The sequence below is a fragment of the Lepidochelys kempii genome, chromosome 2 (assembly GCF_965140265.1).
Source record: "Lepidochelys kempii isolate rLepKem1 chromosome 2, rLepKem1.hap2, whole genome shotgun sequence".
NCBI classification, from domain to species: Eukaryota; Metazoa; Chordata; order Testudines; family Cheloniidae; genus Lepidochelys; species Lepidochelys kempii.
The window spans coordinates 157722059-157749915 of record NC_133257.1 but is presented as its reverse complement, the minus strand read 5'-3'; the positions used below and the strand labels follow the sequence as shown (position 1 = coordinate 157749915).

The 27857-nt window shown below is 45.3% G+C and overlaps 1 protein-coding gene across 9 annotated transcripts in view; it reads left to right on the top strand.

Moving 5' to 3' along the window:
- The window catches only part of COL15A1 (collagen type XV alpha 1 chain), a 282092-nt gene that overhangs the window by 167077 nt on the left and 87158 nt on the right, over positions 1-27857 (top strand). For all 9 annotated transcript variants that reach the window (XM_073332560.1, XM_073332562.1, XM_073332555.1 and 6 more), the window contains 3 exons: positions 20983-21045; positions 23982-24017; positions 24530-24664. In XM_073332560.1, the coding sequence (XP_073188661.1) occupies positions 20983-21045; positions 23982-24017; positions 24530-24664 (234 nt within the window). The remainder of the gene's footprint in view (positions 1-20982; positions 21046-23981; positions 24018-24529; positions 24665-27857) is intronic.

The following is a 27857-nucleotide window of genomic DNA, read 5'->3' as shown; positions in this document are numbered from 1 at the left end:
ACTTCCTCTCATACAAATACCAGTGCAAATGTTCTACAGATTTAACCACTGCTACAAGTTCCTTTCGGGTGGTGCAATAAATAACTTAGACTTTTGCTGTAATAAGCAGCCAGCCTCTCAAGTCCCTTGTGTTCCTGTGTCAGTACTGTCCCCAGACCATAAGCACTAGCATCTGTGACCAATATGAAAAGGGGATTTTGAAACAAAGTTAGGCCAAGACAGGAGCAGTCACCAGAGCCTTTTTTTAACTCTGAAAATGCAACAAGCTGTGCAAACCCACGAACAAACCTTCTGAGCCCTATAAAACTCTGCACATATGTAAATGTCTAGGGAGTGGGCCAGGTCTGTACAGCCTCCATTTCTTTTTGTCGGGGAAATGCCCTCCTTGCTAATTGTGAGCCCAAGGTATGTTACCCCTTTTTGAAACAACTCAGATTTCTTTGGGTTCAGTTTCAAGTTGGCTGCCTTCAGTTTATCACCGACCATTTGTAAATGTTTTGGTTCTGGCTCAAATGTTTTAGCATGCACCAGGATATCATCTAGATATATCGGACAGGCCGAGAGGGGAATGCTATGTGTAATACCCTTTCCATTAGTCTCTCTAATGTGGCTGGGTATATTGCACAAACCAAAAGCCGTCACTTTAAATTGCACAAGCCATGTCCTGCTATGACAGCACTTTTCCCGCCCTGTCTCTTGGACCCTTTTCTGCTTGCCAATACCCACTTCTAAGGTCTAGTGTGAAAAACCATACTAAATCTGCTACAGCACCCAGGGTGTCATATATTTGTGGTAATGGATAAGAATCTTTTGAAGTGACTTCATTTAATTTTCTATACAGAATCTGGTGTCACCATCCTTTTTCTTAACCAGAATTATGGGTGAGGCCCAAAGGCTAGTCAAAGGCTCACTTATGCCTTCCCGATGGTCTGTGGTGTCTCTTTGCTTTTTGCTACTGGTAACCAGTAAGATGGCTGTTCAACGGGTCATTTTCACCAGTTGTGGGACCAATGCAGTACAACCTGTATCTTTATTGGATCAGGAGAACAACTCTTCTGCTAGGTGACTCTTGTGGTCCCTTCTAACCCTATGGTTCTATGATTCTTCAGATGCAGTTTCCCAGGTTTGGGCCATGTGCACTTACCCTGTCACTGTCTCCATTCAACACCAATTAGGTGGTTCAGTTTTGGATCCCCGATTCGCTTAGACCAGACATACTCGAAAAAGCCAATAACAATTATGTTTTAGCCTGTGCCAACTATCCTTATACTCAGCCCAATCCTATTAGAAAGTCAATAGGCAAACTCCCATTATTGTAGCTGCCCAGATCTAAGCAAAACCTGTAGGGCTGATCCTTGTGCCTTCACCAAGCTTTGCTCCTTCAATTTGGTGATCACCCATTTCCCAGACTGGGAAAGAGGCTTTCACTGGACACCTCAGACAGTCTGTCTTGCCCTGCCTTAAATTTATAACAATCCTTTTAGTGGTCATTTTTATATAACTGAACTATTTCCTTTAATTTTGGCATTATTGCCAATTTCCCTTGTTTTACAAATCAAATTTAACCGTTTTTCTAATAATTCCCTTTCTCCTGAAGATGTTGCTTTTGTTCTTTTTCTGAATCAATCAGGTCTTTTTTAAAATTCTTTTGTGAAGCCTCCAGCTCCTATTTTAGGTCTTGTTTTAAATCCCACTGGCCGGTTTTGAATTCTGCAAATGCCTCCATTATTTGTTCCATCTTGGTTCAGCAGGAATACCGGGTCACAATCTCTCCTCTTAGAAACTGGTTCCCGCTCCTGACACCAGTGTTACCCCTTTTTGACTCGAGCAGCAAATCAAAGTTTGGGGTGCTGGGGATATTCCAGTTGGAAATGAGAAGCTGGATATGAGTCAGCAGTGTGCCCTCGTTGCCAAGAAGGCCAATGGCATATTGGGCTGTATAAGTAGGAGCATTGCTGGCAGATCGAGGGAAGTGATGATTATTCCCCTCTATTCGGCACTGGTGAGGCCACACCTGGAGTATTGCATCCAGTTTTGGTCCCCACACTACAGAAGGAATGTGGACAAATTGGAGAGAGTCCAGCAGAGGGCAATGAAAATGATTAGGGGGCTGGGGCACATGACTTACAAGGAGAGGCTGTGGGAACTGGGTTATTTAGTCTGCAGAAGAGAAGAGTGAGGGGGGATTTGATAGTAGCCTTCACCTACCTGAAGGGGGGTTCCAAAGAGGATGGAGTTAGGCTGTTCTCAGTGGTGGCAGATGACAGAACAAGAAGCAATGGTCTCATGTTGCAGTGTGAGAGGTTTAGGTTGGATATTAGGAAACACTATTTCACTAGGAGGGTGATGAAGCACTGGAATGGGTTACCTAGGGAGGTGGTGGAATCTCCATCCTTAGAGGTTTTTAAGGCCCAGCTTGAGAAAGCCTTGGCTGGGATGATTTAGTTGGGAACTGGTCCTGCTTTGAACAGGGGGTTGGACTAGATGACCTCCTGAGGTCCCTTCCAACCCTGATAGTCTATGATTTTATGAAACAGAAATTGATGGAGTCTGTTTTTTCTTTGATGCAATCTTGTTTATTACCAAGAAATGTGCAAAGTCCTGTGTCTCTAAATGCAGAAGTAACCAAGAACAAAAGGAGCAGTTTCTTAGCTTGCAGCCCCCAAGACTTTTTAACCAACACCAGACCCCAAAGCACACTCTCTAGCTATGTCCAGGGTCACACAATGCTTACAGACTCTTGTTTGGCTTTCTTGCCTCTCCCTCTTTCTCTGTTGTCAGTTTTTGTGTGATCTGTCTACCCACATGCACCCCTCTGTTTTAGGTGGGGCTTGTGCTTAAAGTTATGTTAGGTGTGAACTTACCTTTCAATTATCAGTCTCATTGGGGTTTTAACTCAACTCATAACTAGATTTCACCCAGCTCATAATATGAGGAATAGACCTATCTTTCAAATGAATATTACAGTATGACGATCCTTACATCACCATCTGCCTTACAGCACTTTTGTAACAGAACTTTCCAAAAGCATTCATTCTGCTCCAAAGATAAACAGTGTATGTACTGATTTGTCTAATGCAAATCTGTGATAACTAGAGCATAGTAGGTTTACTTAAACATTAATTATTCTATTGTTAAACAGCACACAGCTTGTCTACATGGGGACATTCAGGAGAGTTAATCTGAATTAACTGAAGGTGTGAATTTAAAAGAGGATTAGTTAAATTGCATTAAACTCCTGGGTGGATACTCTAATTCAGAATTAAAATGACCTTAATTTGGTTTATCTTAATTCACTGTAGGACACTGTAATTCAAATTAAGGCCACTTTTAGGCAGTTTAACTAATTGACTTTTAATTAACCCCTATTTCAATTAATTTTCCTCAGTGTCCTTGTGTAGACAGGCCCAGAGAGTTTAAAAGTTTGCTAAAATGTATATTTTAAAGGTGGTGTGTAGTGTGCTGTATGTAACTTTTTATTTCTGCACTGAAATGTTCTTTGGTTTTACAATTTACAGGTGTCTGATGAGGAAATTAGTGGTTCTGGCATGGCGATAAGATGTTTGAATAGAGTCAAATAAGGTGGTCCTACAAATGTGGGCTCAAAAGTCAGTATTTCCCCTCCAAGCTGCTTTATCAATGTTTCAGAAACGGCCTTGTTCACATACCAACATTATTCTCAAGGTTCTATTGTGTGTCCCTAGCCTCTGCTTGCCAGAAGCTGGGACTGAGCGACAGGGGATGGATCACTTGACGATTACCTGTTCCGTTCATTCCCTCTGAAGCACCTGGCATTGGCCACTGTCAGAAGACAGGATACTGGGCTAGATGGACCCTTGGTCTGACCCAGTATGGATGTTCTTATGTTTGATTAATTAGCACAATAAATAGTTGCAATCAAGATGCAATTGACTTCCATTATGAAGCAAATTCTAAGTATTTGTAAACAAAATAATGTGCATATCTGGCCTTTTCCTTTTTATCCTACAGATTGGTTTGTAGCATTTGTCAATGGATTTTAAAATGCTTTACAGGGTTGTCCATAGCAACAATATTATGTTATGTGCTTACCAACATTTTGCTTTGAGTAATATTTGCAGAACTAGGTTCTGACACTGCAAGAGGATCTACATGGGCAGATTCTTAAATCTGCCTGGAGTCCCAATGATTTCAGCCTCATGGAGTCTTTAGAAAGCACAGCATTGGGGCTAGGGTGACTTTAAACCTCTTGGTGCCTTCCCAGTCCCCACCTGCTCCAGGGGCTGGAGAGGTCCTGATTTAATTTAAAACACCCCTGGGGGCCTTTTAAATTACGTCAGCCTTCCAGTGCTGCATGGTGTCACTTCCTCTCTTCAAGCTTGCTGGAAAGATCTTTGCTGTGACGTGGGGATCAGGCAGTTCCCATTGGTCAAGCAGTCTCCATGCTCTCTCTGAAAAGTCTCTGGGATAGTGGATTCTTTTCTTGATGGGTGTTGAGGAGCCATTAAAGCTTTCTGGATACTCCACTGTTGTACTTGAAATGCTGGTTGTGGGTGTTCCCAACTGCACAACATATTTCAGTAACACTTCATAACCTTACATATAATGATTGTACATAACACTCCAACAGGATATTAATGTTCAGCAGATCAAAATTTTTAAAATGATGCCTCACAGGGCATGCTTTGTACAAAACATATCATAATCCAATCACAGTGGTTAATATGGGGGTTCCAGGGTGCTGCTTTCTCATAGTGGGTCCTTGTATGCTAGCCTTACAGCTGGTTTCTGCTGTGTCTGCACTGGGTGAAATCCTACTCCACCTGGTCCAGACCTTCTGGACCTCTTTTACAGCACTTTGGCTCTTTGAACTGGAATAAAGGGGCTGGAGGATCTCATCCAGAGTTTGTCTTACTCTTGGCCCAGATTAGATAGCCATGGAATGGATTGCTGATTATACTACAGCATCACTACCACCCCCACCATTCAAAAATTGAGTCAGCCCCCCCGCCCCCATCATGCAATTGGCTGAAAAGTCATGAGATTTAAAATATAAATATATCTACTCTGGTGTTTGAACTTTAATGTGTTATTTCAGTCACATTCTCAAGCTTTACTCTGCAACCACACTGGCCAAAAATCTTTTTTAAAGAAATCTAAGATTCTTACCTAAGCACATGACTCTGGGAGCTGGAGCTTAAAGAAACACACCAAATATCATGAGATGTGCAATAAAAATGGTAAGAGTTAACAACGTTGCTACAGGACATTAAAGATCCTATTCTTCAAATAGTTACTACTGGGCATAGCCCTATTATCATGAATAGTTCCCATTTGGAAATTCATAAGTGCTACACGAAGTAGTAAGAGTTTACAGTAGGAGGCCCTAAGGCCCTGACTCTGCAAGGATGTAACCACGTGCTTAATGATATGCACTATGAGCATTTTAAGCCTGTGCATAAGACTCAGGACTGGAGCCTAAGAATGTAACTATGCAAAGAAGTTTCATTTTATTATTTAAATCCAGTACTTAGATACCTTTTCCTTGTTCTCATACTATACCATCCTTTAAATTGGTTTAAGTTTTATTTGAATTGCTTTTATGGAGAAGACAAAGCGGAGTTATTTATAGTTATGTGGTTGTGTCACTGCCACTTCAGTAACTTGAATTCTGTGACCGGCGTCGGTCGGTCCTCCGAGCCCCTAGGGGCGATGGAGAGCAATGGTCTCCATGGCAGGCCTCGGCCCCACCTCCTGGGTGTTGGGGGAATTAGCGGGAAGGTGTGCCGGCCAGAGTCCGTAGCGCGCCCCTCAGGCCGGGGAGCGCCGGCGAGAGTCCGTAGTGCGCCCCTCAGGCCGGGGAGCGCTGGGGTAGGGGAACGCAGGCCCACCCAACTCCACTGCGTTCCAGCCCAGGGCCCTAACAGTGGCGGGAGGCGAAGGTCCCGCCGCTGGGTCAGTGGGGCAGTCCGCGCCCGCTGGCCAAACACACCCACCCCACGGTGTAGTTGGGCCCCTGGGCTACTTCCTACCCGGTCTCTCTCAGGCGGGTCGCTCCGGTCCCTCCATCTCCTCCGGGTAGTCCGCTGCGGGCAGCTCCGGTCCCTCCAGGTATTCAGCTGCGGACCAGTCCCGCTCCCCCTCGGTATCCGACTCACGCTGGCCCGGGCTGCAGTCAGGCCCCTCCAGGTCCTCTGGGTATTCAGCGGTCGGCAGCCCTGGTTGCCACAGGCCTTCCCCCCCGGTCAGGCTCCTCCTTGCCCAGGGCTTCGCCTGGGTCAGCAGCAGGATCGTGAGGGAGCAGCCTGTGTCTCCCTCCCTCCCTGGTGCTCTCCTCACTGGGCAGAGGGCCCCGCCCTTTGTACTTCCTGTCCCACCCTTCCCCTTCCGGGGATTGGCGGAAGCTTGGCCTGGCCCTGCCCACTCAGGCTCAAAGGGTGGCTCTTTACCCTCTGGTTCGGAGGGGAGCCACCCTGGCTCCCTACATACCCCACCCCTCAAATCCAGCTCCCGATCTTCGGAGCCGGCGTCCTCACCTTCTCCGAGGCGGGATAGGAAATCCGCATTGGCGTTGTCTCGTCCCGCCCGATGGTGGATCGTGAAGGCATAGGGCTGCAGAGCGAGATACCATCGCATCAGCCTGGCATTATTGTCCTTCATCTTATTGAGCCATTTCAGGGGTGCGTGGTCCGTAACCAGTATAAAGGGGGCCCCGAGGAGGTAGTAGCGGAGAGCATCGACTGCCCACTTAACGGCTAGGGCCTCTTTCTCCACGACAGAGTAGTTCCGTTCTCTGGGGAACAGCTTCCGACTGAGGTAAACAATCGGGTGTTCCTCCCCGTCCACCTCCTGCGAGAGGACCGCCCCAAGCCCAACACCTGAGGCATCTGTCTGGACAATAAAGTCACGATGAAAGTCGGGGCTGAAGAGTATTGGATCGCTACACAGCCATTCTTTGATGGTTCAAAAGGCCATCTCACACTCGTTGGACCAATGCACCCGCCGGGGACTGTCCTTTGTCAAGAGCTCCGTTAGCGGGGCCGTAATGCTTGCGAAGTGGGGTACAAACCGCTGGTAATAACCAGCTAAGCCCAAAAATTGACGTACTTGCCTCTTCGTGGTCGGCACCGGACATTCCTGGAGTGCTTGGACCTTCCCAATGAGGGGGCGGACCTGTCCCCGGCCCAAGGTGTACCCCAGGTAAGTGGTTTCCTCCCACCCGATTCGACATTTTTTCGGGTTGGCTGTCAGCCCGGCTGCGCAGAGGTCCCGGAGGACTGCCGCTACTTGGTTAAGATGCTCCTCCCAGTTATTGCCATAGATGACCACATCGTCCAGGTAGGCCGCCGCGTATTTTGTGTGTGGTTGCAACACCCAGTCCATCAAATGCTGGAAGGTTGCCGGGGCCCCATGTAGGCCGAAAGGCATCCGGGTGAACTGGTATAACCCTGAAGGGGTGGCAAATGCGGTCTTCTCCTTGGGCTTGGGATCCAAGGGGATCTGCCAGTACCCTTTGGTGAGATCTAAAGTGGTGATATAACAGGCCTCCCCGAGCCGGTCAAGGAGCTCATCAACACGGGGCATCGGATAGGCGTCAAATTTTGAGATGGCGTTGACCCTCCGGAAGTCAATGCAAAACCGCCGGCTCCCATCGGGCTTCGGTACGAGGACAACAGGGCTCCGCCACTCGCTCTGGGAGGGCTCAATAACACCCAGCTCCAACATCGCCTGGACTTCCTCCTCTACAGCCTCCCACATTCGCCTCGGCAATGGCCGGGTTGTCTCTCGGACCACCACCCCGGGTTCCATCTGGATCACATGGTAGGTGAGCATAGTCCGCCCGGGTTTCGTGGTGAACATCTTGGGGAACGCCCTCACTAAGCAGAGTGCCTGTTCTCGCTGCTCAACGGTGATTGTCTCTGCTAGCTGGGGTTCACCATTATCCGACTCCTCGGGTGGTTGGGGCCCCAGTTCCGGTTCGGGGGGATATGGGGCCACTAGGAGCCCTTCCCCTGCCAAGGTTTTAAGAGGTTTACATGATAAATCTGCTTTTCCTTACGGCGACCAGTTTGCCGAATCTCATAAGTTACCGGCCCTACCTGGCGGAGGACCTCATATGGACCCTGCCAGCAGGCAAAAAGCTTTGATTCCTCCGAGGGGAGTAGGAGGATCACTCGGTCCCCTGGCCCGAATGATCGAGCCTTGGCGCCCCGATTGTAGTGCTGCTCCTGGGCTCTTTGGGCGGTGTTTAAGTTCTCCATCGCGAGCTCGCCCGCCCGCCCGCACCAGCCGCCCCTGCAGTTGTAAGACATATTGCAAGAGACCCTGGGTTGTGGACGGGTTATGTTCCCAAGTCTCCCTCAAGAGGTCCAACACCCTGCGGGGTCGCCGCCCATAGAAGAGCTCGAACGGGGAGAACTTCGTGGATGCCTGTGGGACTTCTCGAATCACCAGTAGTAAAGGAGGGAGCAGCTGGTCCCACTGGCGGAGATCCTGGGTGGGGAAACGCCGCAACATCCCCTTCAGGGTCCGATTGAACCGCTCGGCCAATCCGTCAGTCTGGGGATGGTAGACCGAGGTCTGCAATTTCTTAATCCCCAATAGGGCACATACCTGGCGGAACAGCTTAGATGTGAAGTTGGTCCCTTGATCAGCGAGTATCTCCCGTGGGAGGCCCACCCTTGCGAAGATCTTCACGAGCTCCACAGCGATAGCACGGGCGGTGATACTTCTTAAGGGGATGGCCTCCGGGAAGCGGGTGGCGTAGTCCATCAGGACAAGGATGTATTGATGGCCCGCCTTGCTTTTTGGGAAAGGCCCGACCAGGTCCATTGCTACCCGCTCAAATGGCACACCTACGACTGGTAACGGGACCAGGGGGCCTTCCGTACCCCGTCCGGGGCTGCATGTTGGCAGTCCGGGCACGACGCACAATACTCCTTCATCTCACGGTGGACACCGGGCCAGAAGAACCTGGCCAGGACCCTGGCCACAGTTTTTTCCTGCCCTAAATGTCCGGCAGCCGGGATGTCATGTGCAAGCTTCAGGACAGCCCGACGATGGATGCGGGGGACCACGAGTTGGGTCCGGACCTCTTGGGGGTCTCAGTCAAGGCGGTAGAGCCGCTCGTGGTTGAGTTCAAACCTGGGCCACTGGGTGGTGTGCTGCACCTCCACGACCTCACCATCCACCCAGGCCAGCTGCTCGAAGGCAAACCGGAGTGTAGGATCCTCCCTTTGATCTTGGCTAAAGTCCACCAGGTCAGGAGGGGGACCCGCCACTTCCAGGCCCTCCTGCCTGGGGGTGGGGCCTGGTTCCGCTCCAGGGTCGGAGCTCAAGTCAGGTCCTGTCTTATTCTCAGGCGGGGCTCCCTCGAATGCCTCTTTGGTGGGTAGGGATTGGAGCACCTCGACGAAGTCTGGCCAGTCCCGGCATCCAAGATAGCCGCTTTCACTCGAGCATAAATGCGGGCCTCATCATCTGGGAGCCCACGGTAAGCCTTCTGGGCTAGCCCCATCAGGTATGGGGCGAGGAGTGTCGCCCATTGGTCAGGCACCCAACCAGCCACTGAGGCCACCCGCTCGAAGGTCACTAGGTAGGCTTCCGGGTCATCCTCAGGCCCCATCTTGGCCAGACGGATCGGTGGGGCGGGAGGGGTCGGGGTGGCTGCCTGCTCCGGTTGAGCGCCACCATGGCCTGACCACAGGGTTGCAAGCTGCTGGAAGCACTGGGTTTGTTGTTCCTGGTGCTGGGCCCCCAGGGTTTGGAGCAACTGCTGCTGGTGGGCGCCCAGCTGTTGCACGAGTTGGTGCTGCTGCTGTTTCTGGCTCTCAGCCAGGAACTTGATAAGCCTTTCCATCTCCATCTTTCCAGTAGGGGAGCTTCAGAGGCGCCCTCGCACTTACCCCTTTCGGCAGGGGTTGAGATCGCCTGCCCGCATTCTCCACCACTTGTGACCGGCGTCGATCGGTCCTCCGAGCCCGTAGGGGCGATGGAGAGCAATGGTCTTCGTGGCAGGCCTCGGCCCCACCTCCCGGGTGTTGGGGAATTAGCGGGAAGGTGTGCCGGCCAGAGTCAGTAGCACGCCCCTCAGGCAGGGGAGCGCCGGCCGGAGTCAGTAGTGCGCCCCTCAGGCAGGGGAGCGCCGGCCGGAGTCAGTAGCGCGCCCCTCAGGCAGGGGAGCGCCGGCCGGAGTCAGTAGCGCGCCCCTCAGGCCGGGGAGCGCCTCTGGTTCGGAGGAGAGCCACCCTGGCTCCCTACAATTCAAAATATTGATTCTTCCCAGAGCTTGAAATTAAAGCACTTGTTATAAGAGTTTTGTGTTAGATATCATCATGAAAGTTCATTTGGCATTGTTTCTTGGAACAAAATATGCTAAGAGAGATGGTAGAGATTCCTGTCAATATTTTCTTTAATACTGTCAAGTGGTTTTCTCAAGGTGAGATGTTCCACGTATAAATTTATTGTGAAATTATAATGATCCCATTTGAGTCTAGGATCTCTTTAGCATTGCTAAAATTTAAAACACCTCAGTTTGTGATCTAAACAGTAGGAATCTTATTTTTTATATACAAAAGTTTTCCTTTTTATTTTTTGGGCGTCCTTTTTAAAGATTACCCACTTCGTTAAGATAGTCTTCCATAATAAGGTCAACCAGGAGGAGAGGGAGGGAGAGAAGAGGAGAGGAACAGCCACAAAAAGACAGAGAATCATTTCTGACCAGTAAGAAATTCAGCCATGTTATCGAATATGATAGCAGCTACAGTCCATGAAATATTATCAAGAAAATTGTATAATTTGGAAAATAAGAAATTTTGGAAAGAGGAAAATCATTAAAGTACTTCAGGTGTTTTGGCCTCACTTAAGAATGATTCAGCAAGTTCTGGAGGTACAAAACCTTTGAGCTTCGTTGAAATCCCCAAACCATTTTTCTCACTAAGTGATACATTGTTGTTGACACATTCCTTCACTCTAGCAAGAATCTAAGCCTACTAGATATGGTGGGGTTTTCTTTATAAACTCACAGGGCAGATTCAGGCATAGTCTATATCAATTCATGATCATGGGAGTCCAATCCTGCACGATGCTGAGTGCCTCCTGAGATTCTAAGACTATGTCTACGCTACATCATTTACAGCGGCACAGCTGCACTGATGCAGTTGCACCACTATAGCACTTCTTGTGAAGACGCTCTAAGCTGACAGAAGAGAACTCTCCCGTCGGCTTAATAACTCTTGCCTCCGCAAGAGGCAATAGCTATTTGAGCGGGAGATCTGTCTACACTGGAGCTCACGTTGGTATAACTTATGTTGCTCGGAAGGGTGGCTTATTCACACCCCTGAGCGACATAAGTTATACCGAAGTAATTTGTAGTGTAGACATAGCCTCAGATACTGATTCAGCAGTAAGGCCAGATTCAGCAAAGCACTTGAGTGCATGCTTTTGTGAATAGGGATAGTGTTAAGTACATACTCTGGGCCTCATCCAAAGCCATTGAAATCAATGGAAGTTTTTTCAGATAAGACATTGTTGAGACCAGAAGTCACTACCCACTCTGCAATGTCTTGCATGCTGGACCCTCTTGTTAAATTCCATTTCAAGTGGCCTCTCTCTGAGTCAACTCACTACTATGGCAGCTGTTGCAGTATCATCAGAGGAATCTACATAACTAGGCTCCCCGCCCCCAACTGTTTCCTGTGAGCCGGGCTTCGACCATAGCTTTGACATAATTTGTGAGAAGTTGTCACTCGAGTCCACCACAAAGTTGTGCTCTTTAGCTTCCAGTTTCCTTCCCTCTCCTTTTCACAACCCCTGCACCAAAACCACATTGGTTCTGCATCCGTCAGAAACCTCTGAAGCCAGAGACTGGAATCAGGATATTGCCCTACAATAAAAACCAAAACATTATAATTCTTGTTGCAGTGCTGCTCAGAAGTCATGTAGCTGTGATATTCTGAACAAAATATTGTCTAACATCACATCCCAAACCAGGTCAGACTTCCTGGTGAGTATTACTGCAAGTTTGAGGAATTTCACTGAAAAATCTTGCAAGACAATCTGTTGCCATAGTCCATTATTTGCTGCATTTATGTACTGCTCTTGCAAGTTTTGCTTTAGAAAGCGCTTTGCAATGCTTTTGTATGTTAAAATTGATTTTCAGTGTCTTGAGTGTTGCTGTTTTACATCTAAAGAAGGAAAAGTAAATACAAAGATATGGCCTGGAAATGAACATAACCAAAACTTACTGAAAAATGTTACAAATTCACTCTGGGAGATTAAAAGAAAGTGAAGGAATATATATTCTTTACATACATATTTAGACTTCAGAAGTGAACTTTTAACCTTTGGCATAATGTTGGATTTCATGAACTTTAATTTTAAACTGCCTTTTACTATACAATACAAAAAAAACCAGATGCCACAATACAAAATGTACACTTCCATTTGGATGATGCCTTAGAGATCTATTGCTTACAAAGCAGAAATAAGTCAAATGTGCCTCTGCCTAATGAAATAAGTTTGCAGAGGATTTCTGCATGTGAAAAGTAGACAGTACGACTATCTGTGCAAGGAGTGTCCAACTATTGATGGTACACGCAGTACTGCTTTATGGCTGCTGTGAAGATGGAATGTGGCAATAGCTCCAGTCCTTCAAAGTGCATAACTTTACTCTGAATTGTCCCATCGACTTTGATGGTCACAATGTAAAGTTAAGCATAAACCTTTGAAGGTTTCAAGGCCTGTGGTCTCAATCCTGTAAAACCTTTACCCTTGTGAGTAGTCCCATTGTGACCACTGACTAAAAGGGTAAAGCCTATTCATATGAGTAAGGGTGTCAGGTTTGGGACCTATGGATCTGCGTCTTGATCACACTGAAATCAATGGTAACTCTTCCATTGTGATTAATGGCCCAGGATGCCTGAACATCTGAGGCAATGAGCACTGTCCAGACCCACTGAAGTCCTTGAAGTGCAGGGTGCTCAACTCCTCACAGTACTGGTCTCTGTGTGGTCACTAATATAGATCCAGTTATACCAGCACTATAGGTTGTGAACCCTTCCATTTATGCTACACTGTCATCTGATGGCTGTGTTCGTGTGTTGTTCCACAATTTGTAAAAACTGCTTCATTGTGGGCGTATACCTAGCTGAATAGACTAAGCTATTCATCTCCCTTATTTTAATACACTTTAGTTTCTTCCAAAATCAAGGAATTTGAATGCCTTTTAGAGAAATTGATCTGACTAAAGTTTTGCAGATTTCATGACTCTTCGACATGCTGTATAAATCTAGGGGTCAATGATAGAATCAATCCTTTTTAGGATAAACTAATTAATATTAAAAATCGACAGAGAATCATTTCTGACCAGTAAGAAATTCAGCCATGGTATCGAATATGATAGCAGCTACAGTCCATGAAATATTATCAAGAAAATTGTATAATTTGGAAAATAAGAAATTTTGGAAAGAGGAAAATCATTAAAGTACTTCAGGTGTTTTGGCCTCACTTAAGAATGATTCAGCAAGTTCTGGAGGTACAAAACCTTTGAGCTTCGTTGAAATCCCCAAACCATTTTTCTCACTAAGTGATACATTGTTGTTGACACATTCCTTCACTCTAGCAAGAATCTAAGCCTACTAGATATGGTGGGGTTTTCTTTATAAACTCACAGGGCAGATTCAGGCATAGTCTATATCAATTCATGATCATGGGAGTCCAATCCTGCACGATGCTGAGTGCCTCCTGAGATTCTAAGACTATGTCTACGCTACATCATTTACAGCGGCACAGCTGCACTGATGCAGTTGCACCACTATAGCACTTCTTGTGAAGACGCTCTAAGCTGACAGAAGAGAACTCTCCCGTCGGCTTAATAACTCTTGCCTCCGCAAGAGGCAATAGCTATTTGAGCGGGAGATCTGTCTACACTGGAGCTCACGTTGGTATAACTTATGTTGCTCGGAAGGGTGGCTTATTCACACCCCTGAGCGACATAAGTTATACCGAAGTAATTTGTAGTGTAGACATAGCCTCAGATACTGATTCAGCAGTAAGGCCAGATTCAGCAAAGCACTTGAGTGCATGCTTTTGTGAATAGGGATAGTGTTAAGTACATACTCTGGGCCTCATCCAAAGCCATTGAAATCAATGGAAGTTTTTTCAGATAAGACATTGTTGAGACCAGAAGTCACTACCCACTCTGCAATGTCTTGCATGCTGGACCCTCTTGTTAAATTCCATTTCAAGTGGCCTCTCTCTGAGTCAACTCACTACTATGGCAGCTGTTGCAGTATCATCAGAGGAATCTACATAACTAGGCTCCCCGCCCCCAACTGTTTCCTGTGAGCCGGGCTTCGACCATAGCTTTGACATAATTTGTGAGAAGTTGTCACTCGAGTCCACCACAAAGTTGTGCTCTTTAGCTTCCAGTTTCCTTCCCTCTCCTTTTCACAACCCCTGCACCAAAACCACATTGGTTCTGCATCCGTCAGAAACCTCTGAAGCCAGAGACTGGAATCAGGATATTGCCCTACAATAAAAACCAAAACATTATAATTCTTGTTGCAGTGCTGCTCAGAAGTCATGTAGCTGTGATATTCTGAACAAAATATTGTCTAACATCACATCCCAAACCAGGTCAGACTTCCTGGTGAGTATTACTGCAAGTTTGAGGAATTTCACTGAAAAATCTTGCAAGACAATCTGTTGCCGTAGTCCATTATTTGCTGCATTTATGTACTGCTCTTGCAAGTTTTGCTTTAGAAAGCGCTTTGCAATGCTTTTGTATGTTAAAATTGATTTTCAGTGTCTTGAGTGTTGCTGTTTTACATCTAAAGAAGGAAAAGTAAATACAAAGATATGGCCTGGAAATGAACATAACCAAAACTTACTGAAAAATGTTACAAATTCACTCTGGGAGATTAAAAGAAAGTGAAGGAATATATATTCTTTACATACATATTTAGACTTCAGAAGTGAACTTTTAACCTTTGGCATAATGTTGGATTTCATGAACTTTAATTTTAAACTGCCTTTTACTATACAATACAAAAAAAACCAGATGCCACAATACAAAATGTACACTTCCATTTGGATGATGCCTTAGAGATCTATTGCTTACAAAGCAGAAATAAGTCAAATGTGCCTCTGCCTAATGAAATAAGTTTGCAGAGGATTTCTGCATGTGAAAAGTAGACAGTACGACTATCTGTGCAAGGAGTGTCCAACTATTGATGGTACACGCAGTACTGCTTTATGGCTGCTGTGAAGATGGAATGTGGCAATAGCTCCAGTCCTTCAAAGTGCATAACTTTACTCTGAATTGTCCCATCGACTTTGATGGTCACAATGTAAAGTTAAGCATAAACCTTTGAAGGTTTCAAGGCCTGTGGTCTCAATCCTGTAAAACCTTTACCCTTGTGAGTAGTCCCATTGTGACCACTGACTAAAAGGGTAAAGCCTATTCATATGAGTAAGGGTGTCAGGTTTGGGACCTATGGATCTGCGTCTTGATCACACTGAAATCAATGGTAACTCTTCCATTGTGATTAATGGCCCAGGATGCCTGAACATCTGAGGCAATGAGCACTGTCCAGACCCACTGAAGTCCTTGAAGTGCAGGGTGCTCAACTCCTCACAGTACTGGTCTCTGTGTGGTCACTAATATAGATCCAGTTATACCAGCACTATAGGTTGTGAACCCTTCCATTTATGCTACACTGTCATCTGATGGCTGTGTTCGTGTGTTGTTCCACAATTTGTAAAAACTGCTTCATTGTGGGCGTATACCTAGCTGAATAGACTAAGCTATTCATCTCCCTTATTTTAATACACTTTAGTTTCTTCCAAAATCAAGGAATTTGAATGCCTTTTAGAGAAATTGATCTGACTAAAGTTTTGCAGATTTCATGACTCTTCGACATGCTGTATAAATCTAGGGGTCAATGATAGAATCAATCCTTTTTAGGATAAACTAATTAATATTAAAAATCCTGATTCTAAAATCAGGCTGTTAAAGTGAACATGGGTCTCGTTCTCCACTTGCAAATGGATTTTCACACCAAGGTCATTCCGCTGGTTTCAGTGTAGCTATTCCAGAGTTACACTGATGTACGTATGTATGTAAGAGGAAAATCAGGCCTGGCCCTCTGTAATTTACATGTGTAACATAAGTGGCTTCCTCATCCACTCAGCAATTTCAGGATTTAGGCTCTGATTCAGCATGGCACTGAAGCACGTGTTTATAGGATTGCCAACTTTCTAATTGCAGAAAACCAAACACCCCTGCCCCGAGGCCCCACACCCCCTTGTTTATCCCCCCTCCCTCTGTCGCTGGCTCTCCCCCCATCCTCACTCACTTTCACTGGGCTTGAGCAGGGGGTTGGGGTGCAGGAGGCGGATGAGGGCTTCAGCTGGTGGTGCGGGCTCTGGGGTGGGGCTGGGGATGAGGGGTTTGGGGTACAGGAGGGGGCTGGGGCAGGTTGTTGGGATGTTGCGGGGGGGGGGGGATGTGTGGGCTCCAGGAGGGAGTTTGGGTGCAGGAGGCGATTCCCGGCTGGGGCGGGGGGAGGGGGTTCAGGGTGCAGGATCCTAGCGGCGCTTACCGCAGCTCCTGGGAAGCGGCTGCCAGGTCCCTGCAGCCTCTAGATGCATGGGCAGCCAGGGAGGCTCCACACACTGCCCTCGTGCCCGCAGCTCCCATTGGTTGTGATTCCCAACCAGTGGGATCTGTGGAGCCAGCCCTCAGGACAGGGGCTGTGCACGGAGCCTCCCTGGCCACCCATGTGTCTAGGGGCTGCAGGGATCTGGCTATCGCTTCTGGGTGCCGCAGGGAGCTAGGGCAGGCAGGGAGCCTGCCTTAGCCCCAGGCCCCCGCTGTGCTGCCGACCGGACTTTTAACAGCCCGGTCGGGGGGTCAACCAGCATTCTGGTTGAAAACTGGATGCCTGGCAACCCTACCAACCCTTGTGTAACATAAACATGTGAGTAGTCTTGATTCCCGTGGCACTGCTCATCTGTTTAAAGTTAAGCCTATGCCTAAGTACCTGGCTGAATCAAGGACTTAGTTATTTAACAGCTCTCTTATTGGAAACATGTCTTGAAAAGGCTTGGATTAAAAACTGCCTATTGTAACTGGAAATATCGCTTTTACTAACTGCTTTAAATAGCATCTGTTATTGATGTGATTACATAGTTTTGTTTGTTAAATATACATGAAGTTGAAATAGCTCATTGCAACTTTTGTCAGCACTGATGTGGTTACATTTCTTGAAAAAATGGTTTTCATGTCCAATTTTGTAAAGACCAGTGATGCAGAAGAATTTAAATGTAAAGTAATAGCGTACTTGAGGCTACTCCAAAGCTATAAAGCACATCTGCAGCCATATGACGATAAGACTTTAGATCATTGTACACTGCATGAGTAATAATCATAATAATGAATAATTAATTACAATTTTAATGTTAATTCAACCCTCCCAGCCAAAATATTCACTGTATAATATAAAATAGACCTAAAACCTAATGAAAATCATTCCAATTTTGTTAATGTTAAAAATGTATACCGTATCAACTATAGTGGGTCCAGGAGGTAAAAATGGAAAGTGATGCGAGAAGGGTGGTAAATGTGAGGCCAGTAGTGGTCATCCTAAAAAGCACCAGACAAATGTAATAACATTTGGGGTGCAGGGCCTCATTCGTTCGTTGCTGACAACGCCCTCCATGGTGCAGTGTTACATTTGGAAACCACCTGCCACGTTTTGTGCTCTGTCACAATCTCAATTCCCTGTACAGGCTGCCGCTTGAAATGCTGCCCAACTGGGGGGCTCCTCAGCAGTGACTGTAGCAGGCTCATCAATCTCTACATGTGGCCCAGCCACCACTAGAAGGGGACAGAGCCACCCTGATTGCAAGCACCAGAGAGACAGTCTCCCTGCTCTGAGTTCTGTTGCCCAGCACCACAGTGGCCTGTAGCAGCCATAAAGAGGAATTATAGGGAAATTACTGCTCACTTTTGCAGCCCTGGGCTTGAACACGCTCACTACAGACAGAATCTCTGGGCAGTTTAGCTACCAAACTCTTAAGAACATAAGAACAGCCGTACTGGGTCAGACCAAAGGTCCATCCAGGCCAGTATCCTGTCTACCGACAGTGGCCAATACCAGGTGCCCCAGAGGGAGTGAACCTCACAGGTAATGATCAAGTGATCTCTCTCCTGCCATCCATCTCCGCTCTCTGACAGACAGAGACTAGGGACACCATTCCTTACCCATCCTGGCTAATAGCCATTAATGGACTAAACTTCCATGAATTTATCCAGTTCTCTTTTAAACCCTGTTATAGTCCTAGCCTTCACAACCTTCACAGGGAAGGAGTTCCACAGGTTGACTGTGTGTTGTGTGAAGAAGAACTTCTTTTTATTTGTTTTAAACCTGCTACCCATTTATTTCATTTGGTGGCCCCTAGTTCTTATATTATGGGAACAAGTAAATAACGTTTCCTTATTCACTTTCTCCACACCACTCATGATTTTATATACCTCTATCATATCCCCCCTTAGTCTCCTCTTTTCCAAGCTGAAAAGTCCTAGTCTCTTTAATCTCTCCTCATATGGGACCCATCCCAAACCCCTAATCATTTTAGTTGCCTTTCTCTGAACCTTTTCTAATGCCAGTATATCTTTTTTGAGATGAGGGGACCACATCTGTAAGCAATATTCAAGATGTGGGCGTACCATGGATTTATATAAGGGCAATAAGATATTCTCCATCTTATTCTCTATCCCTTTTTTAATGATTCCTAACATCCCGTTTGCTTTTTTGACTGCCGCTGCACACTGCGTGGACGTCTTCAGAGAACTATCCACAATGACTCCAAGATCTTTCTCCAGATTAGTTGTAGCTAAATTAGCTCCCATCATATTGTATGTATAGTTGGGGTTATTTCTTCCAACGTGCATTACTTTACATTTATCCACATTACATTTCATTTGCCATTTTGTTGCCCAATCACTTAGTTTTGTGAGATCTTTTTGAAGTTCTTCACAGTCTGCTTTGGTCTTGACTATCTTGAGCAGTTTAGTAACATCTGCAAACTTTGCCACCTCACTGTTTACCCCTTTCTCCAGATCATTTTTGAATAAGTTGAATAAGATTGGTCCTAGGACTGACCCTTGGGGAACACCACTAGTTACCCCTCTCCATTCTGAAAATTTACCATTTATTCCTACCCTTTGTTCCCTGTCTTTTAACCAGTTCTCAATCCATGAAAGAATCTTCCCTCTTATCCCATGACAATTTAATTTAGGTAAGAGTCTTTGGTGAGGGACCTTGTCAAAAGCTTTCTGGAAATCTAAGTACACTATGTCCGCTGGATCCCCCTTGTCCTCATGTTTGTTGACCTCCTCAAAGAACTCTAATAGATTAGTAAGACATGATCTCCCTTTACAGAAACCATGTTGACTTTTGCACAACAATTTATGTTCTTTTATGTGTCTGACAACTTTATTCTTTACTATTGTTTCAACTAATTTGCCCGGTACTGACATTAGACTTACCGGTCTATAATTGCCTGGATCACCTCTAGAGTCCTTCTTAAATATTGGCATTATATTAGCTATCTTCCAGTCATTGGGTACAGTAGCTGATTTAAAGGACAGGTTACAAACCATAGTTCCACAATTTCACATTTGAGTTCTTTCAGAACTCTTGGGTGAATGCCATCTGGTCCTGGGGACTTGTTACTGTTAAGTTTCTCAATTCCAAAACCTCCTCTAGTGACACTTCAATCTGTGATGATTCCTCAGATTTGTCACCTACAAAAGATTGCTCAGGTTTGGGAATCTCCCTAACATCTGCAGCCGTGAAGACTGAAATAAAGAATTCATTTAGTTTCTCTGCGATGACTTTATCGTCTTTAAGTGCTCCTTTTGTATCTCAATCGTCCAGGGGCCCCACTGGTTGTTTAGCAGGCTTCCTGCTTCTGATATACTTAAAAAACATTTTGTTATTGCCTTTTGAGTTTTTGGCTAGCTGTTCTTCAAACTCCTTTTTGGCTTTTCATATTACATTTTCACATTTAATTTGGCAGTGTGGCTGAGTTTCCCCTTTTTTTCCCTGTTCTCTTTTGTTCTCTTTGTTTCTTCTTTCCTCTCCCCACAGTTCTTCCTGTGTCTCAGTCCCATTCACAAGGGCCCCGAAATTCCCTTCCCCATTCTTCTTTCTTCCTTTCTCCAGGAGCCCCCTCCAGTTTCACTTAACATGTGTTGGGCCTGTCTGTGGGAACAGTCAGACAGCTCCTTGCAGGACTGGGGATTGGGAACAGGGAAAAGGGCCTAAGGGAGGCTCTAAATTATATTGGCTAGAATGGTCACTCCTCCAGCTGGAGATGGCTAGAGTGTTGCACACTTGAGCCCCATCCTCTTCCACTGTAGCCACAGCCACGGTCCATCTCAGGAATGCTGCTTATGGGTTTTTTTCTGTCCAATGTCCTGTATAAAAAAAAAATTGTAAATGGGCTTTTTACCAGTTCCGTGCCATCCAACGATTCCCTGACGTCAGGGGAATCCCTAAGTGCCCTGTTAGGGTGGCTCTCCACCCCATTGGCACTGTCACTATGGTGCAAAGGGGTAAGAGTTGGAGTCCAGGATCTGGCCCGTGAAGTAGAGATGCCAACATTTCCAAGTAGACAGAAGACTGGATCCTGCATTCCTCAAACACTTAAACCTCTTGCTGATTGCATGAAAAGCAGAATCAGGACCATAATAGCAAGCAATATCAGTCCTTACATGAAAGTTTTTTCTCATTAAGTATTAGTGTCACTCTTCAGTTGCATACAGACCAACACATCATAAATGAAAACTCAGAAATACAAATCACTAGAATAGGAGGTGACTAAGGCATATTAGAGTTTATTTTTTAAGTTGTATTAGTTCAAATAAATTCATTTGGGCAGGGTATTTTCATTGTGATTGGGGCAGGTGCTTATATCTACTGGCATTTGCAGGGACCCCAAGGACATCCTGGACTTGATGGAATGGTTGGCCCTCCTGGAAAGAAAGGAGAAAAAGTAAGTTTAAAATCTAAGGGCTCAGTTCTGCGTAAAATCTTTGTCGCTTCTGAGCTGCAGGAAGCCCTGAATAGTTTACTGAATCCAGCTCCTAATGCTTGGTAAAACGTCTGAAATGGATGTTTGAACAACCTTATAATGTCCTGTTGCATCTAGTCCTATTTTATTCAATAGATAATGTACAACAATTCCATGTAATTCATCCACAGAAAGGCAGAGTAATAATTGGGTTTATGCAAGTAAAGTACATGGGGCAGGTGAAATCCACCCCTCCAGCCAAGAGTGGCCTATAGCTGCAGCACAGCTCCCTGCTGCAGATTTTCCGCTGCATTTTTGTGGGGCGCTAGATCACTGGAACTACTTAATTGTGGATTCTATAGTCCATTCTCATCTTCACCTTCTGCCCTGGCCTATGTGAGGGCAGGTGTAAACCACCTATATGGTGCCAATGTTGCCTACATTTGCAATTTTGTCATGAGTGTTGCAGTATTTGGTGTTTTCTTAAAGGTGGTGCTCCTGGAGCAGAGGTGGGCAAACTACGGCCCATGGGCCACATCTGGCCCGCGGTTCCATCCTGCCTGGGCCCTGAGCTCCAGGACAGGGAGGCTAGCCCCTGGCCCCTTCCCCGCTGTCTCCCTTCCCCTGCAGCCTCAGCGCGCCATGCCGCCAGCGCTCTGGCCCGCCACTCCTGCTGGGCAGTGCAGGCAGTGTGGCTGGCTCCAGCCAGGTGGTGGGGCTGCAAGCTCCCGCTGCTCTGAGCAGCATGGTAAAGGGGCAGGAAGGGGTTGGATAAGGGGCAGCAGGTCCCGGAGGGAAGTCAGGGGACGGGAGCAGGGGGCGATTGGATGGGGTGGAGGTTATGGGGGGTCAGTCAGGGGATGGGGAACAGGGGGCATTGGATAGGCGTGGGAATCCCAGGGGAGCTGTCAGGGGGTGGGGGTATGGATGGGGGCGGGGCAGTCAGAGGACAGGGAGCGGGGCGGGGGGGGGGTGTTGGATAGGGGCTGGGGTCCCGGGGGACGGTTAGGGGCGGAGGTCCCGGGAGGGTGGGTCATGGGACAAGGAGTGTTGGATGGGTCGGGGATTCTGAGGAGGGCAGTCAGGGGGCAGGGAATGGGAGGGGCGGATAGGGGGTGGTGGCCAGGCTGTTTGGGGAGGCACAGACTTCCCTACTTGGCCCTCTGCACAGTTTCGCAACGCCAATGTGGCTCTCAGGCCAAAACATTTGCCCACCCCTGTCCTGGAGTCAAGTGATTGCATGAGAATCTCTGTTTTCATTAAAATCAAGTAAGTTTCTGTCCCTTATTGTTGCAGAGAAAATCTGGAAAATGGGACCTAAGTGCACCATAAAGGCTCAAAAAACAGAAGGCAAAGAAAAAGAACCCCAATATTTTCTTTAAAAAATCTCAGGATATTTAAGCCAGTCTCATGATTTTGTTGAGGCTGAATCATGAGTTTTGAATATTTAGGGTTGGCAATACTGTGGTACACATGGGGTGCTCTGGCCCCCTTTGTGTGGCTACTCCAGTAATCCCCACACCAAGCCAACATGGACCAGAGAGAGTTAAAATAAGTTCCTTGTTCCAGAGCTCAGGCATCTTTGGCTTGATCTTGTGTCCTTTGTAGTCAATGGCAAAGTTCCGGTTGACTTCAGTAGGGCAAGATCAGTTCCTGTGGGAGGGTCCTGAGAAGAATAAAGATGCCTGGTTACAGTAAATTAAATTAACCTGCATCTCAGATTGTCAGGTGAAAGTCTGGAGGGGAGAGGGGTTACTTGGAAGAATGCCATTTTCATTCAGAGCATGTTCCTCAGAAAGAGGGATAAAGCCAGTTGGCTTGTCTTTCGGAGCCTATTTTCCTCACTGTATGAATTTGATAAGAATTAAATTATAAATGAAGCTCTCTGCACGCTACAGTTGCTCAAAGAACAGTCAGTGCACAGCAGCAGCAGCATCAAGTCTGCCAAATCCATTCCCATCTGTCGAGAGTAGTTTTACATGCTTCCTGTCATTCCTTTTTCTAACAACTCATTCTTTATTTGTCTGCTGTTGTTTTATCATTGGTGCTTACTCTATCGGTTGAGTGCTCATATGTCAAAATGCCCATTGTCTGTTTGTGTAGGGCCTATAGTATTTGGCCAGACATTATATGTATTGCTATTAACTCAGCGATTTTTTCCATTCACACTAACTGTTTTCATACTCTGGGTTTCTGCCTATTCTGTAAACTGAATAGGAAGAGAACGGCAGGGAAAAGAGATGGAGTGTGAGAGAGGCTTCAGCAAAAGCTGAGTGCGGGAGAAGAACAGATGGATGTCAATTCATTGTAGAGTACATAGGCAGGCTGACATTTGCAGCGTCTGACCTGTGCCATTCAGAGAACACCGAATACAGGAACTCTGCTTGTGTATTAAGGTTCCTATATCCCTTGTCAAACAGAGATCTGTCACAGATCGTGTGTGTATCAGAAAATCAGGTTGCTAGATTACCACAGTGGAACCATAAAAACATCTGTAGCAGTGTTAACACTCTGTGACTGGGCCATACTAACAATTTGATTGGGATCAAATCCTGCTCCTATTGCATTCAATGAGAATGTTCCCATTGACTTCAATGGGGTGAGGATTTCACCCTTGATATTTGATTCTGTGTGGTCCAAACCTCTAAAACCTGCTGCAATAATCAAAATACTAGATTGCTTCCTGTCTACAAACCACGCTGGAAGTGCTAGTCATTTGCAGATGTAATTACTCAACTGAAGGTTGTTTTTTTTAACCAGCAGCTTTAATGATTATTATAAACCAGCATTGTGACCTCAGTAAATTCAACAACAAAGATATTCACTGAAACCTGAATTAAGCAGAACATGTATCTGTGTTCTCTATGCCTAAATCATTTAATCCTGCTCAATTAACTGGCACTGGTTTTATTTTACAGGGTGATCAAGGTCTACCTGGTGCAGTTGGCCCAAAGGTAAAAAGATCAAACTTTGTTTATTTTGAAGTATAGCATAACAACATCCTTCAGGTATAGTGTGTCACCCATAGTTTGGCATTGTATTCTGCCTATCAAAAGTTTCCTGAAAACAGTTGAAAGAAAGCAAAGATAAAGCAGATTAACAAAATGAAAATATTTGTAATATTTCAATATTTTTTTGCCCAGGGCTTGAGAATCAGGGGACCTGGGTTCTGTTCCCAGCTCTGACTACTGATGTGCTTTGTTGGGGCAAATGACTTCAGCTCTCATTGTCTCCATTTCCCATTTATAAAATGAGGCAAAACCTACATCACAAGGATGTTGCAAATCTTAATTCAATAATTTTTGAAAAGTGCTTTGAGATCCTTGGGTGGAAGAAGTCCAGAAGATTATTATTCTGCAGCCTAATTAAATCAGTGAACATAATTTTCAGTCAGACAAATCCTGTAATTATATCTACTTGTTATAAATGTTCAGTAAAATCATATGTTGTTGCCCTTTTGCTTTAGGGAGATGCTGGAGATATTGGATCACCAGGCCCAGAAGGCCAGGCAGGTGCTGATGGGCAGCCTGGAAAGCCTGGGCCTCAAGGACCACCAGGACCACCGGGGCCACCTGGCCCAGGCTATGGGTTTGGATTTGAGGTGCTCTTCTACTAAAAGAGTTAATTGTATATACAAAGTTATTGGTTTCAATGGAAGGACAGCATACTCATTAACACTTTTCATGTCTAACTATCTTTAAGACAAATTTGATCAAACTGAATACTGTCTATAAAGTTTCTCTTCAGGTTTACTTTATTTTCTCCCAATCTACAGATAAGTTGTTTGCTGTTTTTTATCTCTGTGGAACTTAGCCCTCTATTTGGCAGTAATTATTGTTCATTGGTAATTGCTTTCTTTAACTTACTTTTATATAGGTTTCAGAGTAGCAGCAGTGTTAGTCTGTATTCGCAAAAAGAAAAGGAGTACTTGTGGCACCTTAGAGACTAACCAATTTATTTGAGCATGAGCTTTCGTGAGCTACAGCTCACTTCATCGGATGTATAAATATTCAGTGATCTTATAATATAGTATAATAAATAAATATAAGTAATAATATATATAAATATATAAATATAAATAAATAATATTTAAGTATAATAAATAAATATAAATATATAAATATTCAGTGATCTTAATACCAACATCAGAATTGTTGTTGTGCTATAAGCTAAAGCTCTTATCACACAATTTTCACAACCACTTTAGTAGTTTATTTTAGTGTGTAAATAATTTATAGTGTAGACTTAAATATATGATGACAGCTGCTGTTGTGCATTAAACCTGAGCTTCGGGTTCTGCTTTAACATGCCAGTTTTCACATGCTATCATTTTAGAGGCCATAAGTTTGGTATAGGTGGGTCAGTTATGCAAGCCTAAAAGACACAAAATGCAGAAATTTGGTAGTGATATCATGCAGTGTAATCCTGAATAGGAACATTTTCTCATAAAACCAAACAAATGAAAATTGAGACGTTACATTTTATTCATGCATATAGTGCCTCCTCTGTTTTAAAATTTGAACTCACCTAGGGCTCAGTTCAGTCCTTTATCTGAAAACAGTTCATAGTGCAGAAAAATATCTGAATCTCAGCACTGTGAGTGAAACACACTGAGGTAAATTCTGTCTTCCCTTTCTGGCAGACTTGGGGTAGAGGATCAGGCTGTGGTAGGGTTTTAAACATCCATATTTTTGCTAAGGTTAAAAGGTTGGCATTTAACCTCCATCTATGCCTATGTATGGGTCACCCTCTCTCTCCCTGTTTGTTTGGCTGTTCAGTTCAAGAAAGGCTCTCTAGCTAATTTTTTTTTCTGTATAGGACATAATATACATCAGACCAGTACCCAAGATTAACTTTATACGAGGAATAAAAAATGTTTGGCTGACAATTTGCAAACATCTTATCCAGGATAGAGTGGAGACCTTTAGAACTTGTCAGTTTTATCTGAGATATATAAATGTGGTTCCCTCAGTGTTTGCATTGTTCCTTTATACTTCCCTATACTTACTCTAGGAAATACATTGAATATGCTAAATACGGAGGTTATGTCCTTATTTAAGGACAAATTCTGATACCCTTATTCATACCTTACTCCCCAAGTAATTCTATTGAAGTCAATGGAACTATTAATGGACTAAAGTGCTACTAAACCAGAATAAAGATACCAGAATCTGGCCAGTAGATATCTCAGGCAATGCATTAGTTTTTAAGGAGCACCACTGTATTTGTTACTAGGGAACCTCTTGGTTCAGGATGGGATGAGGACAGTTAGGATCCATTTGACAGGTTTCAGAGTAACAGCCGTGTTAGTCTGTATTCGCAAAAAGAAAAGGAGTACTTGTGGCACCTTAGAGACTAACCAATTTATTTGAGCATGAGCTTTCGTGAGCTACAGCTCACTTCATCGGATGCATACCGTGGAAACTGCAGCAGACTTTATATACACACAGGTACTGCTGCAGTTTCCACGATATGCATCCGATGAAGTGAGCTGTAGCTCACGAAAGCTCATGCTCAAATAAATTGGTTAGTCTCTAAGGTGCCACAAGTACTCCTTTTCTTTTTGCAGTTAGGATCCAGTTATGGCCATCCATGTTCCAAACCCCAACATAAGTCAGAGCCCCTACAGGGGGCTATGCCTTATGCCAGGTAATTAGGAACTCCAGCTGGGAACTAGGACCATCAACTCCTTGAGAGCTGGTGAAGTTTGAGAGTGCTCTGTCTCAATCCCCACATGGTCCCTGGGAAGTTGACATAGATGCCAGCTTTGCCCCTCTAGCCCAACCGAGAGGTCTCTTGTGCAGAGGGAATTTGCAGCTGGCTAATTAGGGCCAAATTTTTCCTTTTTCCTCCCCCTAAGTCTGAGTGGTGTGAAGTTGCCAGAATTGCAGGAGATAATCAGGATTGGGGCCCCATTGCATTGGCACCATACAGAGGTGTAGAAAGGGCTGGTTCCAACAACATAAATTGGCCAGCCAGCTCTGAGCTGGAATAGCAGAACTGTATTTGTTTAATCATAAGCCAGGAAGATCAGGATGATTGTCCTTTCCCCATGTCTAGCTGGAAATCCCATCTAGGAATAGACTTGCTGATCCTGCATGATCATTTTGATTCCTCCTTCTGCCATCTGAAGACAATGCTGTGCCTGTTCTCAAGTTGGTATGCCAGTTTCATTAGGGCAATGCTAGCATTTGGTTGGCAATCTGTTTATTGCCCTAAGCATGTCTCTTCTGCAAAGCACTGCTTTCAGCATTTGATAGCAACTGTTATTAATTATGTGCCAAAACTGAGCTGCACTGGGGAAAGAAAGAGACAGGGTTTGCTGGCCCTTGTGCTTGCCAAAAGAACAGTCTGTATTACAGAAGGTACCTGGTAAACCTAATAAAAACACATGAGTGTCAAAAATGACAGTGTGTTATATAAAATAGGCATTAGGCATGGTCTTCGATGGAAAAATATTGCCACAAGGAGACCAATTAAAGAGCAATGGAGGCAAGGCGAAGGAACGTGCAGCACAAGTGCATTCACCTTGGGAAGTGAGCAAACAGCTAAACAGTTCAAAGCTCATCATCTCAATAGAGATTTCATTTGATATTTGATGCCCTTTGACTTACAGTTTGTGGAAAGAAGGAAAAAAGGGCTCCGCAGCATTCAGCTTTACTTTTCTGCCCTGATGGTGTGGAGTATAAGTGAGGTAGAAACAGACTGAGAAAAAGTGTTGCAGTCTCCCCTGTTGTAAAATTGGCATGTATCTAAAGAAAATGCACATTTCCTCGTAATCAAGATCTGCCCTC